Here is a 10,888-nt window from a genome sequence, read left to right as displayed (position 1 = left end):
TTTGTATTCATACACCTTGCTAAACACATGTTCTCGTTTAGATTTACGATTCCTTCCATCTCTGATGAGGGATAAAGTCTTAGGATATCCTATTCTAAAATAAAATAATGGATTCTCCTGTTTCCTGGCTTTTTTTGGTTTAGTCTCCTTTTTTCTTCTAGCTGAACTTTATAATATTGAAAACCAAAAATCAACATTTTTTGATCTGTCTAAATTCAGCTTGGAAATAACTTTCCTTCTTCAGTGCATTTCAATTCCTCTATGTTCCTATGTTTCTATCTCCATTGATTTCATTCTTAAGTAATGACCTTAAGCATTACTGGTACTAATCTATCTGTAATGACATGTGAAAATTCCACATCTGCTACTTAATGGCCACCTGACTTTGGACTAATTACACAACCTCTTGAGACATTATTTCCTGTAAAATGAGGATAGTTAGAAGTAGAACATGTAGATACAGTGTGTGTGTGTATATAAACCTTCCCCATAGTTCAGTTCAGTCGCTCAGTCGTGTCCAACTCTTTGTGACCCCATGGACTACCGCACACCAGGCCTCCCTGTCCATCACCAACTCCCGGAGTTTACTCAAACTCATGTCCATTGAGTCAATGATGCCATCCAAGCATCTCATCCTCTGTTGTCCCCTTCTTCTCTCACCTTCAATCTTTCCCAGCACCAGGATCTTTTCCGATGAGTCAGTTCTTTACATCAGGTGGCCAAAGTATTGGATTTTCAGCTTCAACATCAGTCCTTCCAATGAATATTCAGGACTGATTTCCTTTAGGATGGACTGGTTGGATCTTCTTGCAGTCCAAGGGACTCTCAAGAGTCTTCTCCAACACCATGGTTCAAAAGCATCAATTCTTTGGTGCTCAGGTTTCTTTATGGTCCAACCCTCACATCCATACATGACTTACTGGAAAAGCCCACAGTAGTTGTGCAGTAAAGGCAGCTCTTGTCACCCTGAAATCAATTTTAAAATCTGTGCTCCAGGCTATGCTTCAGGCATTGTATTCTTAACTATTTTCACTCATTTGCAATTCTCCAGCATTATACTATCTCATTCCAGGATTTGTTAGTTTCACTTTCCTGACCTCTACCTTTTATGTAAACATTCTTTTGAATTAGTCTTTGAGACTCAATCCTTTCTTCTATTGCTTTCTGCTTTGCAGGCAGCTGTTGAAGCCGGACACTCACCGGGCACAGGGTTAAACCTAGTCCTCTTTTTTCACAGTAGCTGGCAGTTGTCCCAACTGCCTACCAAAGCCACATGCTTAAAGAGAGAGAGAGTGAGGAGCCAACCATGAATCCCTTCCAGAAAAATGAATCCAAGGAAACTCTTTTTTTACCTGTCTCCACTGAAGAGGTACCACCTCAATCCTCCAACTTTCCAAAGAAGCCATCTCCAGTGAGTCCTGGGATTCATCTCTGCCTCTGACAGGAACAGACTTACTCTGTTGGTTCTCCTCCTTGGCCCCTGGAGCTTCAGGCTGAGCTGCATTAGAGTATTAAAAACTTTTCTTTCTTGGAGTTAGACTGAACGTGTAAACCAGATCTAAACAGGAGTTTCTTTTAACTTAGGAGAGGAAGCAGCAGCAGGAGGTGGTCAGAGTTCTTCAGTGGGTATCCAGGACTTGGCTGTATTTCATTGTATATTCTGAGTTTCTAAGAAAAAACAATTTGCATGTCCAGGAAAACTTGGCAAGTATTCTTTCTAGAGAACTGTACCTGATTGTTCTTTCTTTACCAAAAGAACACCAAAACTCAGCCCTTAACTTCCCCTGTACACAGAGTCTATGCTGGACATCAAGAGAAGTTTTAGAATAGATCTGGCCTCTCTTACTGTGTTCCAGTTTACAGTAGGCAAAAGGACAGAGAAACAAGGAAGTAACAATAATGTTTTACTTTATACACTTGGGATTTAATCCTCATATCAAAATCTTGTAAGAAGAGAGCCTACAGCAAGTATTATTGAGGTCTTACTACAAGCGAAGAAGTAGTATTAAGTAGTATCCTAGATATGGTAGTTTTTTAGAATAACAAAACTAAAATAGAAAGGCAGGTGTAGTGACAATGACTGGATCAGTATCTGAGTACCACCAGTGACAGTGTTACATAGCTAGTAGAAGCGTGTTGAGTAAACTTCAGGTTGCATGATTCTTAAGCTGTGAACTGGAAAAATAAAAAGACTATTCATTATGTCTTTCAAGCAAGTTTTTATTATATATTAATATATATTCATATTTTGGAGAGCTATTTATATATCCATATGGATAAAAGAATGAGTACATTAATTTATTAGTTTATCATTTATTTAGTTAATCATGTATCTTCTGGCCCCAAAGAATTTGAGGCTGCTTACAAAGATGTATGTACATATACATCTTATACATTACTTATACATACGTATACATACATACATCTTATGTATATGAAAAAGCAATTAAAAAAAAATCTCATGATAAGTTTCAGTTGAACCAAGGACACATACCTCCATCTCTCTCTCATGTTGGTTGAACTATCATAATGGGTAGGGATTTGAAATAAAACATGATATTCCTCTTATTCTGAATGATACAGTGCATTGAATAGCATAGTCCTTGTGATGCCAAAAGGATTAGTGTGAAAATGTTACAGAATCTCTATTTCATAGAAAGAATGGATATTTAATTTGACAGGATTTAGGAATTCTCTGCCCAAGGTCAAGGTGACCAATCATCTTACCTTTAGGAATCTGTATTGGGTTCTGTGCCTGACAGGAAGTCTTTATATTGCTAAGATTCTTCTCAGGGGACAGAAAGATTAATCTACACAGTGGAGCTAAGCAGGGTACTGACATCTGAGTGTAACTGCCTGGACATCATGTGCTCTAGAGGCTAACTCTTTGTTATGTTCCTAGAAATAAGGATGATTATTCTCTTGCCCAGTGCCCCAGGCTTTCCATTTAGTGCTTGTGGAAGATGAACAAGTCCTGGTGTCTAGTATCAAGAAATGCCTAAGCAGTTCCATATTAAATGAATGATGGACAAAGGAATATTCAGAATGGTTTCTCTGACTGCTAAATCAGCAATGCAAGCACTTTTAGTAGGATACTGGCTGTTTCATGAAGAGTAGGAACCATTGCTTCGCATGACCTATCATGGTGACTTAAATGGTATTTTCTGAGGTGAAACAGTATAATGCTCTAAATAGGGAAATATTGTTCATGCTTGAACTAGTGTCTTTTTGTTTCCTAGAAAATCTGTGGCTCCAACTATCCACTGAGTATTGTCTTCATTGTGGTGAATGAATTCTGTGAGCGCTTTTCCTATTATGGCATGAAAGGTAATTTTGTGTCCCCAAGTCCTACTTTTCTCCACTCACTCTCCCCCCATGTTTGTAACAACCTGTCTTATATGCACTTATTTCCCTTATCTATTCTTTCTGCCTTCATCCAGTTTGTCCTTTCCTTTGGTGAAGATGTCCAAAAAAATACATGATGGGATTTCACCTGCTAACTCATAAAAACCAAAAACAGAAAGGAGTATTGGAAACCAGAATACAGCCTATGAGAATATAAGTGGAGAAACTCTCACCAATGGCATTCCATTCTTTATTTCTGTTCTTCAGGTCTGTGGATTATACTGTTGCTGGGAAGGAGAGTGGTGGTTTAGTCACTAAGTCATGTCTGATTCTTGGGGGAAGGAGAAGGAAGGGATATTAGAAGCCCCATGTTATCTTTCAGATTGACCTAAATGATGATATACGCACAAAGACTGAAGGCAATATTGCGTTTGTAGACTAAGCATAGCCCCTTTTACCACCACAACTCCCAAGGGCCCTTCTACTCCCCAACAGTCACTCCTCAGTTTGCTTCACTGATTGGACTGTTGAAGGTCAAGATCACCTTCAAAGATCTATCAAAAGTTCTCTTCCTCCATAAATAATTTTAATGCATCTATTTTGTTTTGGCTCTCTCTCTCTTTTTTTTTTTTGCTTAGCTGTGCTGACCCTGTATTTCCTGTATTACCTGCACTGGAGTGAAGGCACTTCCACATCCGTGTACCACGCCTTCAGCAGCCTCTGTTATTTCATTCCTATCTTGGAAGCAGCCATTGCTGACTCATGGTTGGGAAAATTCAAGTAAGGACAAGGACGATGGGAGGTCATGTTCCAAGAAGTGTCATCGATTAATCGCACAGAGACTGTCACTTCTAGCCTCTTGCTTCCAAGCAAGAATATATTTGTGTCATCCATGACAAATAAGAATCTCTGTCAGACTGACAATACAGAAAGGTTTTGTTTCTTCATAATCAGTGTTTCCAATATTTTTATCCCCTTTTCTGTCAGGAGGGATTTTTTTCTTATATCTAATTTTAACCTTCCATGCTGAAGTTTAAGACCAATTCTTGTTCTGATCTCAGGTGACAGAGATAGTTGCCCACAAAAAACTGTAAAATTCAATATATTAATAGTGATTTGATATACTATCCATCTCTCCTCCAGATTGAGTCATTTCAACCTTTTTAGTATCTTCTTATAAGTCCCTCTCTACAGCTCTTTTACCATCTCTGTTTCTCTTTTCTGACTTCCTTCTATAGTTTCTTTCTTGAGAATGCAATAAATATTTTCATGAGTTAGACTAATGGTCTATTCATTTCAATATATTTTGCTGCTGCTGCTGCTAAGTCGCTTCAGTCGTGTCTGACTCTGCGACCCCATAGACAGCAGCCCACCAGGCTCTGCTGTTCCTGGGATTCTCCAGGCAAGAACACTGGAGTGGGTTGACATTTCCTTCTCCAGTGCATGAAAGTGAAAAGTGAAAGGGAAGTCACTCAGTTGTGTCTGACTCAGTGACCCCATGGACTGCAGCCTACCAGGGTCCTCCATCCATGGGATTTTCCAGGCAAGAGTACTGGAATGGGGTGCCACTGCCTTCTCCATCAGTATATTTTAAGTCCCTGAAAATAGTACCAAGAGATATTTGGGGATAATGTTATAGTTGTACCCTATAACATCATCCTCATGGACCAGAGATGGATCTCAGGTATCCATCACTCAGATATTTTGTGGAGTTGTCATCTATGGAATTGTCTAAATTCAGTTCAGTTCAGTTGCTCAGTCATGTCCGACTCTTTGCGACCTCATGAATTGCAGCACGCCAGGCCTCTCTGTCCATCACCAACTCCCGGAGTCCACCCAAACCCATGTCCATCGAGTCGGTTATGCCATCCAACCATCTCATCCTCTGTCGTCCCCTTCTCCTCCCGCCCCCAATCCTACTCAGCATTAGGGTCTTTTCCAATGAGTCAACCCTTCGCATGAGGTGGCCAAAGTATTGGAGTTTCAGCTTCAACATCAGACCTTCCAATGAACACCCAGGATTGATCTCTTTTAGGATGGATTGATTGGATCTCCTTGCAGTCCAAGGGACTCTCAAGAGTCTTCTCCAACACCACAGTTCAAAGGCATCAATTCTTTGGCACTCAGCTTTCTTCACCATCCAACTCTCACATCCATACATGACCACTGGAAAAACCATAGCCTTGACTAGACGGACTTTTGTTGGCAAAGTAACGTCTCTGCTTTTAAATATGCTATCTAGGTTGGCCATAACCTTCCTTCCAAGGAGTAAGCGTCTTTTAATTTCATGGCTGCAATCACCATCAGCAGTGATTTTGGAGCCCAAAAAAATAAAGTCTGACACCGTTTCCACTGTTTCCCCATCTATTTCCCATGAAGTGATGGGACCAGATGTCATGATCTTAGTTTTCTGAACGTTGAGCTTTAAGCCAACTTTTTCACTCTCCTCTTTCACCTTCATCAAGAGGCTCTTTAGTTCTTCTTCACTTTCTGCCATAAGGGTGGTGTCATCCGCATATCTGAGGTTATTGATATTTCTCCCGGCAATCTTGATTCCAGCCTGTGTTTCTTCCAGCCCCGCGTTTCTCATGATGTACTCTGCATATAAGTTAAATAAGCAGGGTGACAATATACAGCCTTGACGTACTCCTTTTCCTATTTGGAACCAGTCTGTTGTTCCATGTCCAGTTCTAACTGTTGCTTCCTGACCTGCATACAGGTTTCTCAAGAGACAGGTCAGATGGTCTGGTATTCCCATCTCTTTCAGAATTTTCCACAATTGTCTAAATTAGCATTTCTCAAAGTCCATTTTGTTGAAAATTGGTTGTATAGGATCTGATGAATGGTATGTAGGAACATAAAACTCTCATAGTCAAATAAGTTTGGGGAAATGTTAGGTTGAATGAAACTAAAAAGTATCTTTACTGCATGATTTTTTGTAGCCTTGAACTTAGTAATTAATATCAAAAATTTCTAAGAGAAAATCTGTTTGCATTCTCAGATAATTCTTTTCTCCTCCAACTCTTCCTCCTCCTGCTTCATTTATCCTGGCACTGAGAATAGTATAAATTCTGAGTCTGTATTACTCAAATCTCTGCATTCTGTTTGTAGACTGATTGATTTAACTCTTTCAACAGGACAGTCATCTGTCTCTCCTTGGTGTATGTGCTTGGCCATGTGATCAAGTCTATGAGTACCTTACCAATACTAGGGGGACAAAATTTACACATGTGAGTAATATCATGGAATAAAAACTGAACCACTTTTTCTCTGCTGGACAGGTAAATGTCTCATGCATTCATTATAGATGTTTCTCTATCTTCTTACCAGAGATGTTCCTTTATTTCTAACATACTGTTTTATTACCAAGTTGATTAAGAAAAAAAATTGATCAGTTGAACTCTTTCCTGCGTTATCTGAGCTCATTTGTTTTTATTAAATATTTGGGGATTTGTAGGATGCCCATTTAGTATCCTTTCCATGAAAACTATTCATATGCTTGAAGACATGAAAACTTTCATGTCCTCCATATTCCCTCACCTATTCACCCATCCACACTTTGTACTTTGAAACAGTCAAAAAAATATGCCTGTGATACTTCCTTATAATATAGTGTAGAATTCACATTCAAAGCTCGGATTATTTCCATTTCTGTGTAGTCCATATATTCCAGTTGCTCTGTTCCTCTTTATTAAGCTATTGATGCTTATGATGCCAAACTCTTGATACATTCTGATTTCTGTTGGTTCATTTAGTAGAGAGAATTAGACTTATCCAAGAAGCAGATAATATATATTCTTGTTTATCGTATGCCTATATGTATATTTTCCAGTCAGTTAAGAATTTTGTTTGAGATTTAATGGATATTAGATACCTTATTATTGTTGTCCTATCAGAAATCACTGACATTTCTCCTATTAGTTATGACTAACTTAAAATTGTATTTTGTAGTTACTAAGGATATATGGGATAAAAGTTCACAAGGACTTTCTATTGAAGTGTCCCTTTGACTATAATGAAACTGAGAACCAGTGCCTTAACTCTGGAGTTCCTTGAGTATCAGCTTCTATATATTGCACACATGAGGTAAATGAAACTATCAGGGACAAAATCTTCCCATGTAATGATACTTTCTGGCAGAAACTCAAGGATTATGAAGATTGTAAATGCTCCCAGGTCTCTCCTAGGAGGAAACCATTGGAAAGTGCCCACTGTATAGAAATGTGAAGGAGGTCGTGCCCTTGTACACAGTTTTTCTCTTATAGCTCTATATTCCATGTCTACAGTTGTGTTTAGCATCAGTATGGTTAGTACTCTCACATTTCCATTTCAGAGTCCTGTCAATGGTTGGCCTGAGTCTAATAGCTTTGGGGACAGGAGGTATCAAACCCTGTGTGGCAGCTTTTGGTGGAGACCAGTTTGAAGAAAAACATGTAAGAGTCCTATCATTTCTATGTTTTCAAAAAAGTAGAGCAGGCATTAAATGACAGGTAGCCATTTGCCAAGAATGAAGTAATCCACTATCAGATCATATGTGAAGAGTTGTGTTCAGTGCTGGGTACTGGTCATTAATAGAGAGAAAAATGGAAACATTTCAAAGGAAAGTGACCAAGGTGGCAAATGGACTAAAAGGTGTATCTTATGAGGAAAGGTTGAGGGAAAAGGAGATATTTAGCCTGGATAAGATAAGATTAAAAAGAATATTACAACTGTCTATAGATATTGGAAGGATGTCAGTAATTAATCCAAAGATCAGTAAGAGAAAGCTATAGAAAATCAGCTTTTTGTTTGATGGAAAGAAAAACTTCAAATAGCTACAAGTAGTGAGTTTACTCTCACTTGAGGTATTTTAGAAGATACATGGTCATCACTTTGGGAATGGGAGGTGGTGGGTAGTGTGGAGATGATTTAAGCATCTCTAGCTTCAGGATTCTATGAAAGGGGAAAATGACCATTTGGGATAAAACAGAATGAGTTTCTCTAGATGAACATGTCTGGATGATCATTTCTTCTTTTCCTAAATACTTTCCACTGTCAGTGGGGAAAAAGCACTGACATAAATGTAAAAATGGGTCTGTTAAGGAAGCAGCGACAACCAGGCAAGGGAAATAGTCTATTCTTGGATCAGAGAACATTTCTAACTTCTTTTTACCTCTCAGTTTTCCTTTTTGATTCTCTTCATGTATTATTTCCTCTTCTATAGCTATTTATCATGTATCTGTTTTTCTGTTCTTTCTCTGTGATTTGTCCTCCTTCTTTCCTCTAACTCATCAGAACATTTGAGTTATTTTATATTCTTCATCTGCCCGAGGGTCCATAGAATATAACTGCTTGCTAACCTTGGAGAAATAACCAGCCTCTGGCAAGTGGGATTCTATGCATAATGAACTATACACATGGTTGAGTAGAAAAGATTTAAGTGGGGACCAGAAGAGGAAGTAAAATACACCATATATAGAAAATGGAGATTGTGCTGATGTGTCAGGAAAAATTATGGGAAGTCAGAATGAAGCACAGAAGTGCATAATAAATGAAGTGTCAACAACTTTATTTGAAAGTTACTTAATTTTGTAAGCACTCCACAAAGATATTCCAGAAATAGGACAAACCCACCTTCAAGTTTCCACCAGTCACTTCCAAGCCCACAGACTTCCTTTTCTACTCTCTGGCAGACTTCCCATAATCATTAGGAAAATTATCCTGTTTGTTCAACAGTTTACTAGAACCATGTTCTAGTCCTATTCCTACCACACATTCCACAAAATCTATTTAATTTTCATCTCGGTTATTCATTCACTTAATTCCATTAAAAAACATTTACTGAGTCTGTAACTCTGGGAGTTGGTGTTGGACAGGGAGGCCTGGCATGCTGCAGTCCATGGGGTCGCAAAGAGTTGGACACGACTGAGTGACTGAACTGAACTGAACTGAGTCTGTAATATAAATCAGGTGCTATAGTAGTAATGCTAGTTGAAATTACAGAAAATAGTAAGATACGATTTCTGGCCTCTAAGAACTCTCAACCTACTAAAAGAAACACATTGAATACAAGGAAACTAATATTGGAATAAATACATATAGAACACAATGCATAGATGTAGTATACAAGATAGGACTTCCCTGGTGGCTCAGATGGCTAAGAATCTGCCTGTAATGCGGGAGATCCGGGTTTGATCCCTGGGTTGAGAAGATCCACTAGAGAAGGAAATGGCAATCCACTCCAGTGTTCTTGCCTGGAGAATTCCATGGACAGAGAAGCCTGGTGGGCTATATGTAGTCCATGGAGTCGCAAAGAGTCAGACACAACTGAGCGACTAACGCTTTCACTCCCTTTCATACAAGATAACCAAAGTGATAAAAAATATTAAAGATGCTTGCTTGTACTAGTGTTTGAAAGATAGAGAAATATTTTTCTGGGGTCAGCAAAATATATGTTAAAATATCTAATATGATAGTCACAAACCATGGAGGCAGTATCTGAATCAGTGTATGTATCTCTCACTTAGTCTGAACATGAGGTGGGGATGGACCGAGTAGGCACATTGAACTGATGATTTGTCCTTTTTATTTATTTGTTTTTTCAGGCAGAGGAACGGACTAGATACTTCTCAGTCTTCTACCTCTCCATCAATGCTGGAAGCTTGATTTCTACATTTGTCACATCCATGCTAAGAGGTTGGGATCTTTTCTGAAGGCCTCTGTATAAGCTTTATTCTGGCCAGCCGGAAATCTGTTCAAGGCTTCTAACTGTCCATCCTCTTTTATAAGGGCTTGAAAATCTGAGTGTATTTCTTTTAATCTTGAATTGTCTGTCCTAAAAGAAGGATTATAGATTAGGTGATGGGAGGAAAGAGGATGGCTATGTCTATGACCTCAAAAACCTGAGCTTATAGGATAGAACGTCAAAGACTTAAGATTCAGGAATAATTTGGCTTTGTTTTTTCCTATAGGAGATGTGCAGTGTTTGGGGAAGGACTGCTATGCACGGCTTTTGGAGTTCCAGGACTGCTTATGCTGATAGCTCTTGGTAAGTGCAGTGGGGCAAGGAAATTAATAACCACTGATGCCTTCCACATGGAAAGCATGATGTAAGCGCTTTGCACAAACCGTTGCCTTCAGTCCTCATACTAACGTATTAGAATTTTTAATGATGGCCAATATTAGGTAAATGTTATTTTATGGGTTTCACCTAGACATTGTAGATAAATTAACTGAATAAAGTCAGAAATCTCAAAAAAAAAATACTGAAGGTTACATAACTAATAAGTTTCCTAGAGACCTTTAAAAAGGACTGATCCTTGGATGCTATGTAGGACCAATTGAATGAGGATTTCTGTAGGATATGGCCTTGGCATCTGTAAATTTTTAAGTATTTAGGTGATTCTAATTGTAGTCATGGTTAAGATGTACTGATCTATACTGCAGTATATAGTGAAGCAAAGAAAATAATCCTTCCACTCAAACCAGCTTATTTTATCTGATAACTATTTATCTAGTAATTGGAAGATGTTTTAAACTCTTTGGACCTTTTAAAGCTTTTAGA

General features: G+C 38.6%; 1 protein-coding gene across 1 annotated transcript in view; it reads left to right on the top strand.

Annotated features, from left to right (window-relative positions):
- Window positions 1–1,273: 1,273 nt before the first annotated feature.
- LOC145538909 (solute carrier family 15 member 2-like) overlaps window positions 1,274–10,888 on the top strand; it is a 31,637-nt gene continuing 22,022 nt past the window's right edge. Inside the window, 8 exon segments of the mRNA XM_081571818.1 lie at window positions 1,274–1,411; window positions 3,240–3,327; window positions 3,984–4,125; window positions 6,483–6,575; window positions 7,679–7,778; window positions 9,930–10,020; window positions 10,296–10,328; window positions 10,331–10,372. Coding sequence (XP_081427944.1) covers window positions 1,274–1,411; window positions 3,240–3,327; window positions 3,984–4,125; window positions 6,483–6,575; window positions 7,679–7,778; window positions 9,930–10,020; window positions 10,296–10,328; window positions 10,331–10,372 — 727 coding nt within the window.

This window comes from Giraffa tippelskirchi, chromosome 2 (genome assembly GCF_054371585.1).
Source record: "Giraffa tippelskirchi isolate mGirTip1 chromosome 2, T2T-mGirTip1v1.2.pri, whole genome shotgun sequence".
Lineage (NCBI taxonomy): Eukaryota > Metazoa > Chordata > Mammalia > Artiodactyla > Giraffidae > Giraffa > Giraffa tippelskirchi.
This window is presented reverse-complemented; position numbering and strand designations above follow the sequence as displayed.